Below are 26774 nucleotides of genomic sequence, written 5' to 3'. Positions count from 1 at the left end.
AAGAATGCACCAACAACAGTACTTCCATAAAAGGCAGTATTAAATCTATCATCAAATAATGATAACAATTCCTGATCTTAATAGCCAATATTCAGCATGCATATATAACTGGGTTGTACATTCTATCAAGTAATGTCCGACTGACATTAGTTCAAGAACAAATAAGTCACATGCTAAGTAAAATATCTATTTTACTTATAATTTATGGTTGACAACAGCACAATATAAAGAATAAAAACCATATTACAGTAAATGAATATCTATTAAGACTCCTCAGAGCAACTATTGGTTTCTACCTAAAAAACATCTACAGCATAACACATCAAACAACACTCAGCACAGACCAGTTTTCACTTACCTCGTCAGTGTTATTGGTGTGTTGCAGAGTATATTCGCGAACAACGGACGGAGAATATTCGACTATATATGTAAGGATATCTATAGATGCTGTTTTTGTCTGAGGATCATCAGCTCCAAGAGTTATTTCCAAAGCGGGCAGTATTCCCAAGGAGGATAAGGTCTGCAAAACCAAATGAGTTTTATGCAATGAAATAACACTATAAAATATTGTTAGAATAGTTGACTGCCACACACCTTATAAAATGACTCTTTTCCTAATGGCTGCAAATTTTGAGAAAAATTGCAGAATTCTTTGAGAAACAGCACCAGATCTCTACGTTTCAAGTCATCTGTTGACTCATCTGTCAGTAAAGCAAACAGCTCCGTCAGAAACCTTTCATCATCCTGAAAGATTGGCAACAATGAAAACTTTTGCCACGATGCAGAAATACCATAGTCTATTTATATTTCATGTAACATACCTGTATAAGCTGCACAATTTCTACTTTATTAAAGAAAATAAAACTTGATAAAGTGGAAAGCATATTATCCTCAAACACTGATGGTGTGGGAAGAACAACATCCTGAATGTACTGGACACGGTACGTTTGATGAATTTTTGCCAGAAGCTCAGGGTTTGTGATTGGTATAACCTCCTTATACCTGACAACACAGAAAAAAATTATATACATCCAGTAAACAATTTTTTCAAAGCAGCAATGACGTGACAATACACACAAACTAAGTACTATCATAAAATTTGTAAAATTACCTAGCCAACTGTTTCAGGTACTGCCGATGACGTTTTGGAGTTGGGGATGCGGGATCATACTCCAGGCATCCAACCACGTCAAATATTGTATCTTCTGAAATAACAGGAATAACTTTATGTACTTTGGTATCATATTCAAGAAAATTTACAGTACCTTATTCCTTCTAAAACGTAATGATTTTAGTATCTAGCCTATTGAAAAATGCCCACATGAACTTTCTGATGCACAGCCACATTCTAGCTTCTATTCTAGTATTTTAGATAGGGTGGTGACAATCAACAAAAGTAGTTAGCAATGAAATTTTCAGATTAGTTTTGTATAGCAAGTAACATGTGGAACCTATAGGAACACGAACACTGGAAAACGCAAATTGCAAAACAATTTTACTTTTGGTATAGCCTCATCCGTCAGTCAATGATTGACTGATGGACTCTTGATAAAATTTGTAATGAGTTATGAGGCTACACCAAAAGTAAAATTGTTTTGTAATTTGCATTTTCCAGTGTTCGTGTTCCTATAGGTTCCATATGTTACTTGCTATACAAAATTAATCTGAAAATTTCATTGCTAACATTTGACCCACCTCCCTCCACAATCCTGTTTCCTATCCATTAGCTTAAAACTGTCGTCTAAAAGCCACTTGCTACATATCCCTTCAGCTGTACAAATAAAACAAGGCAAATGAATTTTTAATACATACAAACAATTGTCAAGCCAACTGAAACTATACTGTGTGTATTGTTCTTAAGTAGATATTTATGACTACTTGTCTTCATAAATGTACCCGTAATTAATAGTAAAACTTACCTGAAAACATGACTTCAAACAATGCATTTTTATTAAGCAAAAATATATTTTTGAATATTTCATATAGGTAATGAAGACCTTCAGTGTTTTCTAGGTCTTCACACATATGGAACAAATTCAATAACTTTCTTATGTAGCCTTCATTTTCAATAGCCACAGCCAATTTCTCCTTCCTCATAGGGGATGTCAGATTACTTCCCATAAGCTGAAAATGAACAAAATAAGTATACACAACTTGGGTTCATCACAGAAACTAAAATGTCAGCTAATTTTTTTTAGTTCAAACTAAAAATAAAATATGAAACTTTTCACAACGTCCAACATGAGATGTATTTTACACAGTGTCCACCACATGTCACATGTCAACCATAATTTGATACAGGGTGTATACATGGACAAGGAAAGAAAATTCCCGGATTTTCCCCGGATTTCCCGGTTGAAAACACACTTTCTTCCGGGTGAAAATACACTTTATCCATGTTAAGTGACAGTATACTTTTCCTTGGCACTGTAAAACTTATCGGTCTTTTGAATGTTTATGGTTTTCTACACAGACGTAGAATCTGCCGGCACTTTAGAAAACGAAACCCAGGGGGGAAAAAAACACGTTTTGGAAAGATCTTTGATGTGCAGCAACATGTACGCTGCATTTTTTACGGAGGTATAAATTCAAATTCCGCCAAACACTGGATGTTACTTTCCGAAGCAATGAAATTGAGATTGCGATATGCTTTTGTAAGCCAGTCATAGCTCATGTCACCTGATCTCGCCACCTCATGACAGCGTAGGACATGTGATGTAGTCAACCAATAGCAAGATCACTCTTAAATAACGCGAACACACAAAAAAGAGAAGTTATTGGTTTAAATTAATATACATAGTGTTGCTACAAGAAAAACAAAGCTTTCACAAATAATATTGGCCTCGAAGATTAATAAGCTGCAAGAGAAGCTAAGCTTCCACATATAAAATGATGATCTTTCCGTGAGTGTTACACTTAAAAGATACATCACACAAATGTGCCAGTAAAATTTTTAATAACGACGTAAATGTCTGATCTAGGCTCGAAATCCTTGAAGCTGGTCGTCCTCAAAGAGTTGATTTTTAAGTGAGAGTTAAACGCTCTGTGATTTAAGAAATTAATTGTACATTCTTACACATAGTTCATCTTGCGTAAAAGGAAATTTACTTTCAAAGTAACACTTTTCAAACCACCATTCGCAATATTTTCCCGTGACCTGCTAGAAATTGGTTCGTTTCAGCAGTCGCCAGAGAGCGCCAGATAACAGGCGTCACTGCGCCTGCGCAGCTACGATGACGCAGGAAGCCCGCATGTTCGTACATGTAAAACATTAAAGATCTTGCATTATGTCATAAAACTCGTGAACCATACTAAAATGCATAATTCGGCTTAAAGTGCACAATCGTATGACCAGATTCGGATGTAAATTTTCTTGAGTACCAGTACCGTATTATCTCATGTTTGGTTCTTTATTATGGCATAATGCCATACGAGCTAGAATATGGAAACATGCACTTCAGATGCAGTGAACAGTTGAAACTAGCCAACAGTGTGAAATTAAACACTTCGTTTCAAATAAATTGACTGTCTCAACGCAAAAGATTAATAAAAGCCAAATCTCTTTAGCAAAGCAACAAAACTAACTTCATTCTTCTGCAGGGCGATTAATGCTTGACTGTCGGAAAGGTGGAAATAAAACCTGAAACTAACAACATATTTTAGCCTTCCGTAATTATGCGAACGTATTTTAATTCATTTGGTAGCTCCCGGCCACAGAAATCCATTTTGTTTTCATTTAATGTGAGAGCAATAAATGAAGAGCAAACAGCAAAATCACTAAATGTAAACACAGGTCAAATGGAGACTACCCACCTCCCCACAACAACTCAGACTGCTCTGTGCGTCAGCCCCGGATCTACGATATTTCCGAACCAGAGCAATTTAGATAGTGGCGCCCAGCCACTCATCTGTAGCCAGAAGCTCGAGAAGGTACTACTCATACGCGACTCAACTGCGCATGCGCAAGAGCCTGCCCGCAACTGCTCAAATGAATCTAATGTAAACAGCTGTCACGTCACGCTCATCGGAGGCAATTTGTTGTTAGGAAGCACTGTATATTCTTCCTAAAGCCTTTGACACACTTTGGTTGGCAGACGCTTGTAAGAGCACTGTGTTTTGTTGTTGTGACTTAAGTTTTATTTTCGCTTTTTTTTCCCCTCGTTCATGTTTTGTTGCTGCAGTATTATTCTGCAGAAGCGGGATACAGTAATATCCTTCGTGAGAGTATTGGTTCTTACCAGCCAAAATCACAAAAATTTAACTGGTAACTAAAACAACGAAAAATTCCCGGGTTTTTCCCAGTTTTCTCCTGGACTAAAAAATTCCCAGGTTTTTCCCGGATGTCCCGGGTCGTATACACCCTGTGATAGCATTTGTACCAAAAATAATTTAATAATTGTTAGTGAATTCTCTGCAACCTAGATGGACATCTCTAGGCTTCAAGCAGAGAAACATCCACATGCCTCCAGGTTTCTGTTGTGTGCATTGTCCGTCATATTGCACTTAGGGAGAAAGCTTGGATCATGCAAACATTATTAAGGACTTTACTTTACATTATTTGACACTGACTGTTGCAGAACCTGAAGTTAGGAACTATCAGATCAGCATAACAACACAACCCTTTGTTAGACAATCCCATATAGCCAGAATAATTTCTTCTTTCACTTGACCTAAGAGTTTTATGATTTCTTTTGTGTGTTTTGTCTGCAAATGGGAACAGAAAATTATGACTAATCTATTAAATTAAAATCGAGAAGACACATTTTCTGCATATGCGCACAATATGAAATTGACAAGTGTTTGCAATACTACGCAGGAAAACCATTTCTGTCATCCCATAAATGTATCTCTATTATCAAAACAGACCATGTGTAGTACTCTTAACAGCATATTATTTTTGTGCTACTTTCACGCTTACTATCCCATTTACATTTCGTATCCTGTTTACAGAAATACATCGCAAAATTTTTAATTTGTGTCATTACGACTTCAAACACAGCTGGTACACCATGCATCTGTTCTGATGCCAAACATGCAAAACTGATTTTACTTTTTACTGAGAAGTAACTGCCCTTGTACATGTTGACATCAGCTTCTACTTAAGTAGTACTTGCAAAGTTCATTCGTAATTTTCACCATCATTAGCAGTAACAAATTAAACGTCGACTCCCTTCAAAAGGTGTTTGCATTGTTTGGGACACTGAATTTTACAAATTATATGTGCTTACAGAGATTACTAATATAGTACCTGATTTATAGTTTTCTACTACATCTTCTGGTATTCTTTTGCACTATGAAATTAGAATGAATAAGGAAAATGTAAGTGAAAATTAGGCAGAGTCAACTTTCTGGTCAACTACAAACTAGTTTTGAAGTGGTTCAGCTAAACTGTCACCACTGATGCACTACTTTTCAAATAGTTCAATTTGTTCCTCTAAAAATCTGGACCGCACAATGTGTCACATCTATGTGAGCACAGAACTAGGAAGTATTTTCTTTTGCATCATAGTGACACAGCTTCCTGTCTTACAAGATGGTGGCCAATAAACTAGAGAATATTCGGCCAGGTCACAAATATTTTAGTTTGACCAAAAGCTGAGCTAGAAACCACAGCTTTCTGCTGTTGCCATTTAGACAAAGATATTACATGACAATAATTTAATGAAAAGCTGGTATACATGCATACACCCACAATACATCTATTTCTTTCAAAATCAAGAAGCCTAAACCAGTTAGCAATTGAAAGATATATATATATATATATATATAAAAAAAAAGAGTAGAAATTTCTCTGCACAGCTACTTATGCCATTATGCAGGCATAAATTATTTTAACAAGTTCTCTTTCTCTATCCAGTGAAAGACTAAAATGTAACTGCATATTTCATTTTCAGCTCATTCAGAACGTAATCTTAACACAGTTTGAAAAAAGATACTCTGGTGTTGAGAATTCTTGTGATGGCCTTTCTCTTCATCTCTTACCAATCATTTCTTTTTGACACCATACTCACATTTCATCGTGTGTGTGTGTGTCCTCATACTCATTTTATCTTGTCTTGATATTTGAGGCAACATTATGAAAAGAATAGTTGCTACTCATTGTATAGCGGAGATGCTAACTCGCAGACAGGCACTACAAAAGGATGTCAGAAAGTTGTGTCCATCTGTGACTCAGCATCTCCACTATATGGTGAAAAACAGCTATCCTTTTCATAATACTGTTACATTTCATCCTGAATTTTCCATTGCTTGATATTTGAGCATTAGAGAAATGAAAGATAATGGTTTTGAAACTAGATTCCGAATTCCAAAACATGTCCTGAACAGATGTGGACTCCAAACATAATTCAGTGGTCATAAACACAGATTAAATTGATGAAATTTCAGAAAAATAGGAAATTAGTGGAACCTGCTTTAAAATAAAATAAAATTACAAAGTTGTCAGTAGTTTCAAACGAAGCATAGAAACTATTGACTGAAATAGAGGAAAGGAATATAACATACAATGAATGGATGCCGTTCAGTGATGATATGGTGAAGGCAGCAGAACAACAACTAGGCAAAGAGACAAGGGCAAGACACATTGGTTGGGTACGCATGAGACATAAACTGACAACAGGAATAAATATAAAAATGCAGCTAATGGAGCTTCTTGTACCAATTATTATTATTATTACTATTACTATTGTTATTATTAGTACTATTATTTTTTCTATTTATCTGTCAACTGCTTTGTGCCTCTTTGGCGAGCAACATTATATAATCACATAGATATTTATCTTCAGTACCTGATTTTCCACTGTTTTATATAATACAACAACATTACCTCATTAATTTCTTCTAAGCGACTTAATTCACAAGGAGGCAGCTCTATTGGAGGTGCTGAATCTGACATATCATCGAAACGTTCATCTTCGGATTCCTCAACAATGTCCTGAGTAATGTCAACTGATGGATCTTTTCCCTGAACCTGTAACAGGTAAACAGATATTCAGAAACTTTACATTTATGAGCCACAACTGTTACATAGTGTATGAAAGAAATAATAAAGTAACCACCACAGCTGCTACTGGAATTTTTCTTTGTTTGAGGCTGTAGGATCATTTCTTCCTCTGGCTTATGTGGAATTAGCAAAACCAATTATGAGTTTGATGATAAAAACACAGTCTATACTATGTGATGCAATACCATACTTATTCCCTACAGAATTTGCTGATGGGCACATAACATGATAAACCAAGGTCACAAATTAAGAACTACTTCAGAGGCAGTATTGGTGGTTACTGTGTGTGTGTTACAGACTGAAATGTGAAACATGTAACATAAAGGTATTATTAAAAATTTTGTTGTATATCTGAAACCATCTGACATAGTTGTTTTCGTCTTATGTATGCTTAAGGTAATAATAACTATAAAATTACTATCTCACTAATTGTGCTGTACAATAACCTGTTTCCAATAGCAAAGGAGATTCTACCATTGTTACACAGAGGTATCAATTTCTGCAAATGAAATGGGGTGCAGTTCAAAACACGTCTGGTGCTGTCTCCTACATGACAATCACACGGAAGTACCAGAAATGGCAGTCTTATAAGGAAACTGGATACTCTCTGCATGAAGTACAAACCTACTGTTACTAGATACAAAACAGAATAATCATGAATCAGCTTGGCAATAGTCACTGTTCCGGCGAAGAAAAGAAAAGACTATTACAAGAGATGAAAGGAGGAGGGGGGGGGGGGGGGGGGGAGCAGAAAGGAAGTGGCAAAACGAACGAAGAAAAGGGTATTGAGCTGACTGCGGAAGAGGAGGGGTAGATAGATGGAGAACAACTTCTTCTTTTTGCTACTTGTAAATTCTTCTAGTAAAGCTCTATCTTCCACAAACATTACGTTGTCAGTTACAGAATGATATCTTTAGAACCATTGGTTCATTATTCCTAAATCCTTAGTTCCTTAGTTTAGAATCCTTTACAATTTGTGTAATTTTTAGCCTAAATGTCCGAGACACTGGATACACGTCTCGCAGTATAGGACATATAACTTTAAGCAAACTGTATTAAGCAGCTCAGGACACTATCACACAGCAGTCAATGAACATGTGATTGCTGTAGATCTGAATACATTATTTTCATGCATCCTTGGCACCAAAATGAAATCCTCAAATTAACAAGATGTATCCTGTAAGATTGACATTGAACAGCAGCCTTTGGCCTCTATCTAGCATCTTGCACAATTATCAAACTTGAAGACAATAACTGCAGAAAGGGAAGAGGATACAGATGAATATGAATAGAGAGATATGATACTGCGACAATAATTCGACAACGCACTGAAAGTAGTAATTTGAAACAAAGCTGCTGGTGCAAATAACATTCCCTCAGAATTATTAAGGTCCATGAGAGGGTGCTAATAGGAATTATCAATTTGCTAATGGAGGGAAATTTGTGAGGTAAAAATTATGGAAGCAGACAAAGTCTTGAGTACAACATTCAAATGCATGTGTGAGGGTGTACTGAAATGTAATGCCTCAGAATTTATGTGAAAACTCTTAATGCTTTTTAAATAAAAAAAATGTTATTAGCATTCTACACCTTATTCTTTATGTCTACATATTTTATTCCTCAATAGTGTTACCCTGACAATGAAAACATTTCTTCCATTGAGAAGTCAGTTTGTTTTTACCATTATTGTAGAATGTTTCATATTGTTGACAGAGCCCTCTGCTTGCATCACTTCATCACTATTAAAGTGAAGTCCTTGAAGGTGCCTTTAAGTTTTCAAAACAAATGAAAATTGGATGGGGGCAAGTTGGGACTGTATGGAGATGATTGATGACAGTAAACCTAAGGCATTCAACTGTGTAAGGTCTGGTATTGTCATGCTGCAGGGGAATGTGCTCCATGTGTGGATGAACTCTTGAAATTCCAAACTCAACTGCAGCACACTGTTTCTCATGCATCAGCAATTATATTACACACCAACATGTTACACGCTAAAATTCGGAGCCCTTTAAGGGCAGAGGGCTGCAAATAAGTAGACAAGAAGAATAAAGACGCAGAATGTTAACAATGTTTGTTTTTGAAAATGTCTTAAGAGTTTTCACACAAAAAATTCAGAGGCATTACTTTTCAGCACATCCTCACAGGTTGCAGTGATTGTGCAGAGACGAAGAGGCCGGCACAGGACAGAGTAGAGTGGGCAGCTGCATCAAACCAGTCTTCGGATGACAATAACAACAAAACATTCTCGAAATAGTTTACTGGCATCAAAACAGAAGAAGGGGAAAGAGACATAATCACTTCATTGGTTAGGAATACAATTGTGCACCACTAGTTACAAATCTATCACAAATATTGTCACTGAAGTTATCCAGGGTGTATAAGTGGAAAACACACACACAAAATGGTTCAAATGGCTCTGAGCACTATGGGACTCAACTGCTGAGGTCATTAGTCCCCTAGAACTTATAACTAGTTAAACCTAACTAACCTAAGGACATCACAAACATCCATGCCCGAGGCAGGATTCGAACCTGCGACCGTAGCGGTCTTGCGGTTCCAGACTGCAGCGCCTTTAACCGCACGGCCACTTCGGCCGGCTCACACACACACACACACACACACACACACACACACACACACACACACTCACACACTATACATTGGATTTCCCAGTTAAAAATACAGTTTCCCAGGTGAAAGTACACTTTTTCCACATCAAGTGACAGTGTACCTCCATTCTTATCAATCCTTTGAAAGGTAAAGGTTTCACACACTGGTGCAGAACATCCCGGCACTTTAGGAAATTAAACCCAGCAAAAAAACGTGTTTCGGAATGATCTTTGATGCGCAGCAACACGTACACTGCATTATTTTCATAGAATTGAAGTATAAATTTGAAAACAACCAATTAAAACAAAGTAGCTTCTGCAGCAGAGAAATCGAGACTACAATGCACTTTTGTTAGCCGATCACATCTCATGTTACAGAATCTTGCCAGCCAATGACAGCAGATACTCAGAGCATAGGATACGTGTTGTAATCACCAATGGCATGAACACACAAATAAGAAAACTGATAGTTTAAATTAATAATGTGTGGTTATAATTAAACTTTCCCTGTTTAGCACATTATGACAGAAACTAATCACTATACGAGTACCAAACTTGGCAGCATTAATATCTAGAGTAGGGGGTGCATGATTTCCATGTGTCACAATGCCACCGCCCAGTTCCAACTATGGCCACCAGGTGTCATAATCAGTCACTGTGATTCATAGTCACACACACCTGACCAGTCGCAGTGCACTTGTTGACATGTCAACATGAACTTGGACGAAAGCAGCAGGGCATTATTGGTGAAGCTCAATTATCAAAATTACGGTAATGTTGCAGCTGCACTTCCGAGAATATCGCTGGCTGTGCGGAGTATGATGAAGTAGTTCGAATCAACTGGAGAACTGGGCATCGCTCCGGGAAGAGGCTGACGACCGATTGCACCACAGGTGGTTGATGTAATTGCTGTTGCTACGGCAGACAATGCTGCACAAAATTCCCGGTCGTCAGGCAGTGTGTGTACTGTGTCATGAAAGTTGAACAATCCCAAGGTCCATTGTATGGAAGGTGCTTTGAACCATTCTCAAGTGGTATCCATACAAGAACCATACCGTACAGCAGCTTACACCACAGGACACAAAACAACGTGTTGACTTCACTCTCCACTTTCTCGCAAGGATTGAAGATGACGAGGGCTGGTTCTGGACTATCCTATAGACAGACGAAGTTCATTGTTCTCTGATGGGTGAGGTCAACACACAGAATTGCTAAGTGTGGGGATCTTCACCTCCAGTCATTCTGCATGAAGTTCCTTTGTATGGTGAACATGTCACCATATGGTGTGGCTTTGTGGCTACGTTCACCATTGGCCCTTAGACAGGTTGGTGCTCAAGGGCCAAAGCAGTGTGACTGACCGTTACTGTGATATGCTACGTCAGCATGTCATACCCGCCCTACATGAGAGACACGCACTAAACTCAACGGTTTTCATGCAAGATGGGGCCCGATGAAGTTCACCTGCTCCTCTGAAACACATTTGGAAATGATCAAATTATCAGCCGATTGTTTCCAAGTGCTTGGCCAGCTCAATCACCTCATCTCAATACATGTGATTTCTAGTTGTGGGGCTACCTAAAGGAAAGGGTTTACCAGGGGAACGAACATTCACACATGTGCTAATGTGGTGCACAGCATATCAAGAGAGGTAGCCAGCACACCTACGGGCATGCTTTGTTCTGCTGTGCAAAATGCAATCCTGCACTTTCAGACTCTTCTGGGCACTGATGGGCACCAGATTAAGCCCCTTTTGTTGCAGTAATGGTACCGGTATGTAATGGTTATGATGTAATATAGCAGCACATTAAAAGTGTTTCAATTGAATTGATTCTGCATTATTTCTCTTCCCTATGTCCTTGATATTAATGCTACCAAGTTTGGTACTCTTCCGCCAATTAGTTTTCATGTTATAAAGTGTTAAATAGAGAAAGTTTAATTATAACCATCAGGTACACAAGCAGTACAGCTACAAGAAAAACTAAGCTTTCACAAATAACACTGGTCTTTTTTAGCATGTGTTTACCCTTTAAGATATATCAAACACAAATTTGCCAGTCAAATTTTAAATAATGGCATAAATGGCTGGTACTCTGGGTTTGAAATTTTTCTATGCAGCTGGTTCTCTAAGAGTTAAGTTTTGAATGAAAGTTAAAAACTATACGATTTTAAAAATTCATTGCACATCATCACATGTAACACAATTCATCTTGTGTAAATGATAATTTACTTCGAAAGTAGAATTTCTATTTGCAATAATTTCCTGGTACCTGTTAAGGGCCCCATACAGAAGCAACGGATCACAGCAATCCACTGAATGCAATACTGATTATAATTGTTCGCTTGTCTTGACACCCCACAAGCAAAAAATTTGCCAAGCAATTTCAAACAGTATTGTGAACTTCATTGTGTCAAGAAGTTCTGCTATACAAGTTTTCACAGCAGTTGTAGCTGATTTCCGCATCCCCAAAAATACTTGCAAAACATAAAATTTACAATAAATGAGAATTATAATTTATTAAACTTGTTATGCAACGCTTTTCTTGGGAACTGTAAGTTACTTTACAAAATATATTACATTTTTCACAGACACCAAATTGGTCGTGCACATCTTTCTAGTGTGACAATACAATTTGTTTTACGTTTATAAGTCCTCAGTTACTTTTAATTCATTAGTCTTATAATTTAACTGCAAGTATTTCCACAATTTACTTGATATGTCTGTAGAGATGTTGTCAACAGCAGCTCTACTGATTACTGTAACCCTTGTTATAAATTGTACGAAGGTGAGTTAGTTTACATTAAATGGCAAGGGATTTCAGTATAATTGTGTAATAAATTTGCTCTAAACATTTAAATTTAAATGTTCTCTTAACATTACTGTAGGTACGTATGTCATTCTGTTTAGAAGTAAAAATTTAAGTAATGTGTATAATTATTTCATAAATAACACAAAATCATGAGAGGGTGTCCACAGTATCATGACCATGAATTTCCCATCAATTCTATTTCTATAGCACAAGCTTAAAAATGCTAATCACTGCAGAACTGGAGGGTGTATTTTGACTACTTCTTAATGTAAATGGCAACTCCGGGATCTACTTCACTTTCAAGGGTATATCATGGTCCCAGGATAACGTTAAATTCTAATGTACATCCCTTACTCAACACGGAAAAAGTGAAATGAAACAAAACTGCACAATCAAGCTTCACATATCGATAACTAGGCTGCTGCCATATTGCCACACATCTCTGCTAAATCAGCCAGGCAGCCATACTACATGCACAAATTGCATGAGATCCACTGGACTGCCTGGGATTTCCATGCGACCAGTGATCAGTGACTGATAGCTGCAATTTGCCCACACACGCACAATCTACGAAGCGATCGGTCGCCCATGCGACAGATCGCTGTGATCTGTCGCTCGCGCGCGTGTGTGTGTGTGTGTGTGTGTGTGTGTGTGTGTGTGTGTGTGTGTGTGTGTGTGTGTGGGGGGGGGGGGGGGGGGGTTAGAAATGTAATACAACACACTTATCATAGGCAGTTTACTATTACGAGATATTGCATGGTATTCGTTCTAAAGCCTTTGAAACATTTTGCTGTTGGCATATGCTTGTATGTGCGCTGTGTTTTGTTGTTATAAATGACATATTTTCTTTGCAAATTTAAATTTTAATATGGTGTTATTCTCATTTATGTTTTATTTCTGCAGCAGAGGGCTAAGGTAAAATTCTTTGTTAGAGTATCAGTTCTTGCCGGTCAAAATTACAAAAAATTAACTGAAAACTAAAACAAGGAAAAATTCCTGGGTTTTTCCCAGACAAAAAGATTCCCGGGTTTTTCTTGGTTATCCTGGGATGTGTACACCCTGTTATATATCCAGTACCAATTTGTAAATTGCATGAAAAACTCTGTTCTATGAACAAAATAAGTACCACAAAGACTTTAGTGATAGTTACACCACTGAAATCAAATTTCACCTATCAGAATTTCACGCAGAACTTTTCTTTGAACATGGACACCACCATCATTAACAATAACAATAATAACAACAACAACAACCTAATTACTTTTTTACGCAGACAATCTGAGACAACATTGTAACTGAAGTAAGTTCTATGAGATCCTTGTCCGGAGAGCTACGCAGAAAGTAGCATAGCTACCAGCAGGGTCACCCGCGCCGGACAGGTCAAAGTGGAGGAGCCAGACAAAGTGCGTCCCGCATCGACCAAACAAAAACCTGCCTCCTATCCTTTTCCTATCTTTAGCCCATCCTTTTTCTTTTTCTTTCCATTTCCCCCACTTAACTGATGCTGGCAGTTAAACCACGTATAAGGGTGTGGAGGAAATGCCAAGCCCATATGCCGAATATCTGGTAAATCGTCAGTGCCTGGGCAATAAGGTGGCAGCACAATCAAGGCAACTGGAAGCAGTGGACCAATCACCTGCCATTTTTAAATAACCTGATTATTGAAACCAAAATAAGAATACAAAACCAGATGGATAAACTGATGACAACCTTTGGCATGAAAAGGAAAACGAAAATTGGCTTTTGGAATATACGAACTTTGAGGGAGAGTAATAAGCTGAAACAAGTGACCAGGGAAATGAATAACTATAAGCTTTATATCCTGGGACTGAGTGAAGTGAGGTGGCCAGATTTTGATGAAATGCAGACCTCAGATGGAATTACGTTTTTATACTCAGGATGTGAAAATGAAAAGGAACACCAGGATGGAGTTGGGCTATTGCTGCAAAGAAGAGCCTTCTAGAATGGAGACCTGTGTCCAGTAGGATCATGACAGCCAGATTTAAGATGAAGGTCCGAAATGTGGCGCTCATCCGATACTATGCTTCCACAGACATCAGAGATTGAGAAAAAGGAGTAGTTCTATTACCTACTATGAGAGACTGTAAGGAAATTGAGCAAGGAAGATAAACTCACTGTAACGGGAGACGTAACTGCCAAGGTGGAAGATAACAATGATGGGCTGGAACAGATAATGGAGGTACATGGCTTGGGTGAAATGAATGATAATGGGGAAAGATTTAGTGACTTCTGTGCATGACCTTGTAATAGGAGGGACCTTGCTTCCTCACTGGAGATGTCATAAGATAACATGGGTATCCCAGATCATATTACAGAAAATCAAATCGATCACATCACAGTATCCAGCAAGTTTAAGAGGAGCCTGGAAGATGTGCAGAATAGAAGAGGAACAGACGCAAGTTGTGACCACCATCTTGTCACTGCCAGTTTCCGAATAAAGATTGTTATCTCCAGAAAGAAATTTGAGCCAAGGAATAGAAGATTCTATGTACGTAAACTGAAAGATCCACAGATAGCCGAGGGGTTCCAGTTGGAATTCCGGAATAGATTCCAGGTGCTGGAACTGGAGACGAACGAGGATAAGGACATGGAGGAAATGTGGACAGAAGTTAAGAATACTTCTGTGCAAGTGAGTGAGAGACAACTTGGCTTTAAAAATGGCCTGCAGAGAAATTGGATGTCCGAACATACCTGGAGGAAGATCACCCATAGAAAGGAGGCTAAGGGAAGAGTAAACCAGAGCAGGACCAGGCAACAAAAAGCACAGGCATAGGCTGATTATAGAGCTGCAGTTAAGGAAGTGAAAAGGAGTGTGAGAAGAGACCACAGAAGATGTATAGATGAACAGGCTGACAGAGCAGAATAGGCAGCATGGAGGGAGGCTGTGAAAGAACTGTATGTCACTAAGATGCTCTCTGAGAAAAGCTTCCAGAGGAACTGACCAGCAAGGAATAAGAAAGGGGAGATACTAATTACACATGAAGAACAATCACTTAAGTGGAAGGAACACTTTAACAAAGTTCTAAATAGAGACCTTGGTGGTGAGGTAGAAGAACAACAAATGGAATACAACGATCCTAGACCCAGCATTGGTGTAAATGCAACCATGAAATCAGAAATTCGAATGGCGCTGAAGTACATCAAGATTGGGAAGGCACCAGGACCAGATAGTATACCATCTGAGATGCTGAAAACAGACTTGGACACCACTGTCGAGTTATTGTACATCCTCTTCGAGAAGAAACTGCCAACAGATTGGAAATGAGGTATTATCATGAAAATACCCAAAAAAGGAGGAGATGTTACTAAGTGAAACAACTGGCGGGCATTACTCAATTGTCAGTACCGAGTAACGTACTTTTGAGGATCATTTTAAACCGCATTAAGGATTCTGTGGAGGACAACTGAGGAAAGAGCAGGTGGGTTTTAGAAAACGTCGAAGCTGTGTGGACCTTTTCAATACTCTCAGAATTATTCTGGAACAAAGTGCGGAGTAGCAACACACCCTCTACCTTATCTTCATTGACTCTGAAAAGGCTTTCGACTCTGTCAATCGAAGATTCATGTGGGATACATTTGCAAAATATGGCATTCCAACGAAGATTATTAACACCATCAAGGAAATGTATGAAGACTATGAATGCCAAGTACTATATAATGGAGAATTAACAGAGCCTTTCTAAGTTAATTCCAGAGTACGACAAGAATGTATTCTTTCACCAACACTATTTCTTTTGTTGTTGGACCATATGATGAAGAGAGTAATGGGGGGTGACGGAAGAGAGCTGTGCATTGGGGGGTGCGGGACAGGCCCGAAAATTAGATTTCACAGACAACATCTGATTAATGGCACAATGATATCAAGACATCAAGGAGAAACTGGCCAGGTTACAGAGAGAGGCAGAAGTTGCAGGCCTCAAGTTAAATGTTCACAGAACTAAAGAAATGTGGATAAATTCGAACATCATGACTAAGCTGGCCATTAATGGAGAGAATGCAGAACAGGTCCAATCCTTCCTCTACCTCAAGTACAGTCACAACTACAGGAGGCACTGTGGACGACGTCCGTAGTCGCATCCGCAAAACAAATGGTGCGTTTGTAAAACTATAACCTGTTTGGAAAAATAGGAACACCTCACAGAAGACCAAACTCTGGCTTTTCAATAGCAATGTGAAGGCTGTTCTGTCTTATGGTTGCGAAACTTGGAAGGTTACAAACTACATCGAAAAACAGCTCCAAGTTTTTAACAACCACTGTCTCCAGCATGTTTTAAATGTGAGATGGCCAGATACAATGACAAATTAAGATCTTTAGGGGGAGACGAATCAGCAACCAATCAATTTACAAATCAAGGAAAGAAAATGGAACTGGATTGGGCATACATTGAGGAAACCAGATGAAGCTGTTGGAAGGGTGGCATTGGACTGGAACCCTCAAGGAGTCAGAAAACATTGTTGTCCCAAACAGACCTGGAAAAGGACGATCGAGAGAGAAGCTGCAGAGGATGGGAAAACCTGGAGTGAAGTGAAGAGACTTGCTAGAAATCATACAAGGTGGAGGAATTTCATCGCGGCCCTATGTTCCAGAGGGAACGACAGGAACTAAGTAAAGTAAGTAAGTCTATGAGAATCTTGGGACAGAGACAAGTTGTTTTCACATGGTTGGCATATATCCTGAAACAGTGAGGCTATCATGCCATTCTAAGTCAGAAAAGTTTGCCATCTGACCTGCATCAACAGACATCTCGTATCTTTAAGAACCATGAAGTGTTTCATCAAGTCACTGACTGATTAGCCATATAAATCATTCAAGATTAGCTAGATGTATGATGTTCTGCCCAATAAAAGTGTCATTGGACTTATAATAGCACTAGAACAACAGAGATTGAGGAGGCAGAGATTTTATTCATTAGTCCATTTACAAAATTCTATAAATATTTGTTGGTACAGGTTGTTCCCTGGAGATAATATGGAATAGAAACAAATTTGATGATTGAGTATGGAACTATCATAACTTACCTGACATATTTTTTCCCAAATTTCATCACAGCCGGCCTTTTCCTGAAAACTAAGAGCTAGGTCAAAATTGTCTCCTTCTGACCAAACAATAAGTGTATCCTAAAACAGAAAGAAAAAGAATTATGAACAGCTCTGAACAATGACCCATAACAATCTTATTTAAAGCACTTGTGCTAGATATACCTGTTTAAAACAAATTTGTTAAGCATACAGTCATACAAGACTGCAATCATTAGCAATTCTAACTACAGAAAGAGAAATGATGAATTTAGATGTTGTGATTCTATTAATATTTTCCACTCATACTTGGGAACAAAATTACCTTACAATATTTTAGCCCCAAACCACACAAGAGCAAATAGACAGGAAGTAAAATATAAGTCCCTTACCTGCTGCTTTTGGTATGCAGTGTCAGGTTGAATCTTGGACTCCAAGAGCAGGGAGCCTAGAATACAAAAATTGTACAGACAAAACTTCAAAAGAACATTTAGTAAATTGGTTTCAATGGAGCAAGTAGTGTAACAATTTAATGTAGTGAATTAACAAAGTGTGCACATTGACATATAAAGACAAAGATTCTTCCTTTTTACAGAAGATATCCTTTTAGTCACCTGCTGCATGCAGTTCCACTCTTTTATAGACCCCCACACCCTTCATTTCATTATCACTACAGAAATGTGAAGTCATTTACTTTTGAGCCAAGCATTATTTGCATGCAAGATGGTCATAGAACAAAGTTGAATGCTGCATCTGTCCTCAAGACCATAGTCTTATGTCTTAATTTTAAATTCTTTATAGCTTCAGAGAAAGTGTGTTTAAAATCACTGCTTAACTAGTAAGTTTTCAAGCAAAAATATAATTGAAAATTACAAGAAATATTAAGATAGTGAGTGTCATTTCTGTATTTAAATTGGCAAACTAGTTTAGTAACAAATGCTTTTCTTCCCACATAACAGAATTCTTACATTTAATCAGATTTTTGAGTAGTTATAGGAAAAAGTACATCGATCTGCCTTGAGCGTTTCTTAGATGCCACACAAGCTTTCATTCTTAATAAAAGCTGAGCTTACTGCCATTTTTGAAGTGACATATTTAATAATCACTGTTTAGTGCACTTATGAAATAGTGGGCTATTTTCTTTAAACATGTATGAAGCACATATCTGGGCCACGATATTATTTTGATACTACTTTTAATGAAGAGCATTATAAATGCATGACACTATAGTTAAATTCAGCAGGATTAAGCAAGAAAATGACCCAGAGTCAGACACGTAATTAATGGGATGTTGTCTGAATACAGTTCTGGTCAGTAATGGCACTAGTGTTTATTTAATAAGTTATCTGATCTGTAGACACACAACTACTCTCCTTTCACAGTGTATGAGAAAGGATTCTTTATGCAACACACTAACCATAACAGTCACTGGTGCTGCCACATCAGATTTTTCCTTGTAAATACATGAGAATTGGATTATCAATTATAATTATAATTATAATTAATTCTAATCCTCTTACTTAAGGATGCAATTGTCAGAAGTATTATCAAATAACAGGAAGGACCACCAAGCACAGGAAATGATATGTTTTAGTGACTGCAGCGGCGATCATGTTTCCCTGATGTTTCACAGAACACTGAGATACCTTAATGCATATTTACATCATGGTAAGTGTATATGTTTTGTAGTTGCCTTAAAAATAAATAAATAAAACAAATTTACCTGCAAAATGAATGTGTAACATTTCATACATGCAAATCCCTTAACTGCAGTTAAAAATTGGAAATGATTGATAAACAAAAAAGAAAGACATTTGAATTCTCATTATATAGTACAAGCATACACATAAAAACAATCCCAGTACTACGGCAATAAAGAATGGTTGAGAATTCATATAGCAATGATGTGACCCAATGAAAGCCCAGTTCAGAATGCAACTGCACACATTATTCAGTGTACTTTGCAAGCTGGAAACTAACTCTCTCTCTCTCTCTCTCTCTCTCTCTCTCTCTCTCTCTCTCTCTCTCTCTCTCTCTCTCACACACACACACACACACACACACACACACACACACACAGATCCCAATTGCAAACATGTGTTAAACACAAGATTATACCTATCAAAAAATAAAGTACAACTTAATTGTTATAATCACATACTGACAATTGTTTTTAACTTTTTCTATTATATTCTCCATGTTAAATCATATTTTAGTGGTTAATCAGCCATATACAGCTATCTCTACAGTACATTAACCAATATTTGGTTGCAGACAACGGATCAGGAGACACATACGACTAACACAAGAATTAAGAAGCAATAATAAGCTTGCAGAGTAGGCCACGGTTTTTTTGAGTACTTTACTGAACAATGTGGTTCTCTTAACAGTTAAAGTAAAGTGTCATCCCCCCCCCCCCCCCCTGCCAGTCTTCTTCAACACCTGTATGTGCTTTATACTCTTCTTTCAACAATTTATAATTTTTTCCCTTTTGGAAAAAAAAAGAAAAAAAGCCTACCAGGTATGAAGCACAGGGCCAACAACAAAGAAACACTTAAAACAGGTTAAGTAAAACAACTGACAAAAACTTAAAGGGTTATAAAATAATTTTTATGACTGAACAGTACATTTTTTTAAAAAATAAAAACTGATTGAATGTCCAAAAAATGACACCCTATAGTGTACGAAGTTTTAAAAACTCCACAGTTTGAAAATAGCTCTAGGTTCTGCTGATATGAAAAATTAGAATAAAATTAGTGCATATTTCTGGGAAAAAACTGTAGTTCCCTCAATTTATATATTAGCTCTCTCTTAATTCTCAACTACAGTCACTACAATTACAATACTCATAATAACAATTCCATTTTACAGATTGCTTAAGATGCAGCATCAAAAGCAATCCATCACAGTAAGCAGAGCTTTCTTAAACATATTTATTATATTATTATAATTTTATTGCTATTATTATAGCCATCTTCCTTTGTAAATCTCAGGTTGAAGGAACTGTAACAACACACTGGTTAAAAGAAACACAAATAAAGTTAAACGCTTATCATACCAGTCTGAAGGATTTATTTCAGCTATACAGCATTACTTCAAAACACATTTCAACCAAATGCATTCATTATGAAATTACAATAAATTTTTCTTACAAAAATTCTACATTTCATATAATTTATTGTCACAATAGAAATATTTCTTAACAGAACGTAACCTTTTTCCAAAATAAAGAAAATGATATTCCCAAAGCAATATGAGAAATTGCTACGCATGAACCAGTTTTCCACTTGAACACACATTTCCATTTTTATCTCACAAAGTCCATAGTCAACAAAAATTTACCTATTTAGCAAGAAATGAACTCATTTACAGAATTTTCACATTTGTAATATTCTACAGAAATACAACAAAAATATTAACATAAGAGACTTAAATGGCACAAATGGAGAAAATAACATTTAACTGATTCCCTTATCAAAGTATCATATCCTTAACTTCAGTTAGTTATATGAATTTATTTCATCTTCTTTGTGCCAAAAATGAAATCTGTATCGGGAGCCCCCTTTGGATGATTATACTTGGGCCTTTTCTCATAATTTGTATTCAGCGATTCAGTTTTTCTACTCCTTGCTAGCATTTCTTGATATTCCTCCTCCTCCAATCTTGCACTCATATTCAATGTTAATCGCTTGACTCTTTCTTTTTCAGCACGTTCAGCTTCCTCTTGGTTCTTCAAATTCATCGCCATATCAGAATCAATAGGAACATTTACATTTTTATACTGCTGTTTATTGCCTTTTTTCAACATTAGTACAAAATTTACAACAGGTGTATCAGAATCTTCAGATTTCAGCTGCTCGTAGGTTTTTTTGGTCTTTGATCGAATGTGCAATGGTACAACTATATCCAAACGTTGTGGCATAGGGGTACCTCTAATTCTATCTTGAATATTTTCTGAAACCATTTGCTCAAATGCAATTTGAAAGTCATTATCCTCTGGGCAGTCAATTAACGACGGTTTTAGAGAAACTTTACAGTCATCCTCGTTCACATCTGGTTCTGAAGTGAAAGTGCCGCTAGGAATGCTCAATCCTCCACCATCTGCAGCCATACTGCTTCCATCAGTTTCCCAATCATCTAAAATATCACTACCTGTGTACGAAAGTGCATCAGAGGCATATGTTAAGTCTTTCTCTCCTAAACAACCTACTGATTTCACTACCGACACACTAGATAAGGACACAGTCTCAGAATGAGAAGTCATTGTATTTCCACTGTGATCTTTGGCTGTAGTTAACATGTTCTCAAGTGGTACAGACTCAGACTCCAATGTAACTTCACATATGTGGTTTGGATACTCATCCGAATCACTGCACACATCATCTGCATCGTGCTCAAAATTTGTGCCTGTTATAGTAAATAGAAAATCACTGTCATCTTTATACTCATCACATATTCTTTTCACTTCTGCATCAGATTCAGCTAATGAAGTATGAAGCTGTGCATTTGGAAAAAGTTTTAACACTGTTTCCTGAAACATGAGCTTAATACCTGGAGGAAAGAGGTTGTTTTCATTCCAAAACGGATTTGTATACTTTAACAAGTAATAATGCTGGAAAAAAACAAGATAGGTTTCCAATGTTGCCTTACTTCGTCCAGTAACAAAATAATTTCCACAAGTATCTAACAGTACACAAGATAAACGAATTCTTGAAAGGCTTTCCGGAGGATCGATGGCAGAAGGCACCCTCAAATCCCACGAAACCCCAAATGTTATCAACGAATAAAGTACACGGAAAACTGTCTTACTGTCAATCATCCTGTAGTTATACAATTCTCCAAGGTATTTAATCATTGCCACACGTCGCTGATTATACTTGGGAAGATTCAGTTCCATACCAAGTCGTATATCTTCCAATACACCATCAACAACCATTGGCCCAACAAAATCTTGAAATAAGGCCAGTCCAGACACAATGCTTGCTAAATAAGCAATATTTTCATATTTTACCTTGAAGCCACAAATTAAGCACTTAATAGCATAAGCTGCCATATCAGACTGGTCCCAGTCCAACTTTCGCATCAAACACAATACATTTTCACTGTTATATTTTGTTAAATCCTGATATAAAATTTTACGAATGAATTCCTGCTCAGGTGGTCTCTCTCTACGCGTAAAGCATACTACATCTGGGGGATTCACAGAATAGTAGGCATTTTCAATCATTAAAATGTGACGTGAATCTAATGCCATCACACTTTTTTTCCTCATAATTTGTTCTAAGAATATTTTCATTCTGTTGCTGCTATCTGGATGTTTGAACAAATATCTTCCACATGATTCCAAAAAACAACAACACATCTGAATATGATGGTGTGTAAAGTCATGGATGAGCATTTTCAGACAGTAGAGGCCTTCTATCTTTGAATAAACCTGAAACTTTATTAATTCTCCTATAAAAGTAACAATTTTTATCTTTGTTTCAATTTTCATTTGATCCTTTTTTCGCACATGGTACCTGAAAGCTTGTTTTAGTAGTTGTGATAACTCCACTCCTATCTCTGGTGCTACAGGATATAGTGTTGCCACTAATCTAGCATACATTGGAATCAAATCTAAGCGTGTGCGAGGTACATTTATAAGTGACTTAATTAACTTCTTTCTATTGGATTTTGTATTTAAATTCATAACAAATTCAACTGAAGCACTATCAATTAGCTCCCTGTTAACACAGCTTGTAAGACTGCTCACAAATGTTTCTATTTGTGGCTTGTTTGCAACAGGTACTATCTCACTGTCATCTGTCTCTTCGGTATCAGGTACAGGCTGATCATCATCAAAAGGAGTATCAGTATCTAATTCCATATCTAGAGCTTCCTCTGTTATATTGTCTTGTTCAATGACTTGTGTTTGAAGATTTGGCATGAATTCTTTCAAATCAGGAAGGACTTCATAAAACTGCCTGGAATCATCATCATCCCATATATCAGCAACATTTGTGCACTCTTCACTTTCACTATTACTGTTTAAACTCTCATGCTTGGCTGATTTCACAACTGGAAGAGGCGGTACATCCACATCAAGCACTTCAGAAAATTTTAATGTATTAGCATCAAGATTTTGAAATGCTAGATGGAGCTCTTCAAGTCTCTCTTTCCTCTCAAAACTAAGCTGACCTTTTGTTTGTAATATCTTTTCATTCCTCTTTATATAGGCCTGCAATTCACAGTAATCAGTTGAGCGTCTCTTGCACAGAGAATTATAATACTCTAAAAGCAGGGCCTTTACGTTCTGTTGCTTTTCTTTCGGAAGTAAATCATATTGTGGCAGCGGCAAACTAAATTTTTCAAGCAGCATTCGCAACTTCCGCGGTACAAGACCAGCATAATCATCACCACAGTGATGACAAAAACTAAGTATTATATTGACATTGTTATGCTGTTCCTTATCTGTATTGATCAACATTGTTAATACATTGCCAAGAAGTGGTAAACCTTCTTTCAAAGTGAATATTCCTACACTGATGAGCTCTGCATAAAATCTTATGTCAACTCTTAGTTTTGCAGGATTCAAAATTTTGTCATCCTTCCTTATGCACAAAGCCCTCTGCCAGTTTTCCAGAAGTGAAACTTTAAATTCAGGGTAAGTTAGATGCAACATATTACATAATTTCACAGCTGCCCAGACATCACTCATTTTCAATTTCGTATCAACCAGAGCTGCTGCAACTTCACTCAAATACTTAGTTAAATTTAAAGTTGCGACATCTTTCAGTAATGACTCTATCTGACTCCCTGTAAAGGTTCTCAATTTCTTCACAAATGCAGCATTTCTTTTAACACTGGAGTCTAACTTCACAAAATGCTCTTCAGCAGGCCTGCAGTTGTCAATGTAGTAATTATAATTTCTTAACTGTGACGTCACAAATATACGATAATTTGTCTGGTTGATATATTCCATAACAAATGACTGATCAACATCTGCTGGTTCAAATGAGTCTATATTCGGCTTCTTTTGTGATATGAGACCAATTGACTGTGACACCATTTCCTTTGCAGTCTGAACATCTTTATCATCACCAGTCGCCTTTTCTCCAAAGAAATCAACATTCAACATAACTGATTCATTATCACACATCTCACTGGAGCTTGTAAAAGCCTTTCCTACATCAGAAGAAACTGCTGGGGCAGACAAGGACTCGCTATTTTCTTCCGTCCATTTACTATCATTCTGAGGCCTGATCTGCTGCCTAGCAGCCACCTCCACAGAATCATCATCCATTACTGTCTCAGCATATAATTAAATATTCCAGAAGTTAAACATTTCTCTGATACTGAACAAAAAGTATTAACAGCATTCATATCTTCAATGAATTATCTAAGAGAGAAATATATCACCTGTTAGCTTTTCTGGGGGCGGGGGACTTATAGCTACAGTCCATTTACTACACTTATCAGGAAAAATCCCAGGCAATAAGTCCTTCGGTGTAATATATATGTAACTACAGAATATTTTGAAGATGAAATTTAAAAAAGAGTTTAACTACAGAACTTCAATCAGAACAACGCTAGGATTGAAATAGTGATTCTAATGTGTCACCCAAAGCATCAGTACAAATTACACCAGTAGGTGAATTGTCACTATGTTTCAGAAATGTTTATACATATATCGGTGAACTGTTTATTGTTTTATCACATACGTCAGCCTTTATTTACACACTTCACAGCAGGATGAATGGTGACTACACACAATTATCTTCTAGCCAAGGACCATAAGCTCAGCAATGTTCCACTAGATCCAGTTCTTCATCTGGCTGTGTTCTAGTTCACAAGCACCATCCTGTGGTATAGCATACCAATAAAATCTCATTAAGTGACTAAATAATAATAAGTAGATTTATCACACACAAGTTTTAATTTTATATCTTCTCTGACATCAATTTCATTGCACTGCTAATGGCTTCTTTAGGCACCATCAGAACTGAGAATTGGCCTGAGATTTTAAAATGTATGGTATAATTTATACAGCATTTAAATGTCTATTGCATGTAATGAAACAAGAAACTAACATAGAGTGACAAAAGGAGCACAAGGAACATCTTTCAACAGAATGTGAAGCATGGGCAACTTCAGTAAATTATTCAGTAAAATATATGAATGACATTAAGTTTGCAGGTAAAATAACTTGAAATGGTATAATGTAGACTACCACACACAAACAGCAGTCTTTTAACACTATTAGAAGATCAAAATAATTATGTGGTGTAGATAATTTAAACACGAGTGTGTGTGTGTGTGTGTGTGTGTGTGTGTGTGTGTGTGTGTGTGTGTGTGTGTGCGCGCGCATGTGTGTTTGTTTTTACTCTGATATGATAAAGTAACAAAATTAGAATGCGATGTTATCTTTTCACAAAGAGGGAAACACTTGTTACTTTTTTAACATAAATACTAATTCCTCCAGCAATGAGACATCATCACATAAAAAAAAGTTTTCGCTTAGTTCTGATAGTGCAAAGAAAACCACTGCAATACAAGAAACTGGAAAATGACACAGAAGATACAAATATGTTGTAAAAATAACTCTACTTATCATTACTGTCATTATAGCATTTTTTAAAGATTTGTTATTCAGCCACCTATCTGCACTTAACATTCCTGAGTGACCTCTTTAAAAATTTTGAGACTTATTACACAGACTGTTTGAGTAAAATAAGCCTCTAATAACAAGCAGCATTAAAAATACAAAACAATGCCAATTTATGAAGATATTTCAGAGATTGTTCTTTTTGGAGCTGGCCTAGTACCATGAATGGCACAAGCTTTCACTCTTAGGAATGCAAGTTCAATAGCTGAGCTACAATTGTTAATTTCTTATTTAGGTGTGTGCCTCATGCTTACCACCTTCACTAAAATTGCTTGAAAAAGGAAGTGAAAACCCTACAGAAAAATATTAAACAACACAGTCTGAAAAATACAAATGGTTACGGACAAGTATGAGAATTGGATTCAGCAATTTGTGCAGCAGAAGTCAATTTATCAAATACATATAAATGCGGAGTTCTTCACAGGTTTCACTAAAAATAATGGAAAGAAAGAAGGCTACGCTTCTCATTTCTGTTGGCTGAGACAGTTAATTTTCTTATAGTGACTGGAATAACCATTGCAATACCTCTACAAGGAAATGAAAATCAACAGAGCAGATAACCATTAAGTGTCTGTACACTACTGCATGGGAGTAAAATATACATGAACTGATACAAACAATGGTGGCACAAAAAAGGGATGAGGTGAAAGGGGAAGTTTGCTAGTGAGAGATTT

General features: G+C 37.0%; 1 protein-coding gene across 5 annotated transcripts in view; it reads right to left on the bottom strand.

The window, feature by feature from the left end:
- The window catches only part of LOC124613184 (serine/threonine-protein phosphatase 4 regulatory subunit 3), a 129757-nt gene that overhangs the window by 38407 nt on the left and 64576 nt on the right, over positions 1-26774 (bottom strand). For 4 of the 5 annotated variants that reach the window (XM_047141828.1, XM_047141831.1, XM_047141829.1 and 1 more), the window contains exons 4-11: positions 17849-17904; positions 17460-17558; positions 6827-6970; positions 1920-2124; positions 1112-1205; positions 822-1002; positions 595-744; positions 359-520 (exon numbers count right to left, since the gene is read on the bottom strand). In XM_047141828.1, the coding sequence (XP_046997784.1) occupies positions 359-520; positions 595-744; positions 822-1002; positions 1112-1205; positions 1920-2124; positions 6827-6970; positions 17460-17558; positions 17849-17904 (1091 nt within the window). Of the gene's footprint in view, positions 1-358; positions 521-594; positions 745-821; positions 1003-1111; positions 1206-1919; positions 2125-6826; positions 6971-17459; positions 17559-17848; positions 17905-20531; positions 25297-26774 lie in introns of those variants that run through there. The other variant, XM_047141827.1, reaches the window with a different exon arrangement.

This window comes from Schistocerca americana, chromosome 4, assembly GCF_021461395.2.
Source record: "Schistocerca americana isolate TAMUIC-IGC-003095 chromosome 4, iqSchAmer2.1, whole genome shotgun sequence".
Classification (NCBI taxonomy): Eukaryota; Metazoa; Arthropoda; class Insecta; order Orthoptera; family Acrididae; genus Schistocerca; species Schistocerca americana.
The sequence above is the reverse complement of the archived record's forward strand: the minus strand, read 5'-3'. Positions and strand labels throughout refer to the sequence as shown.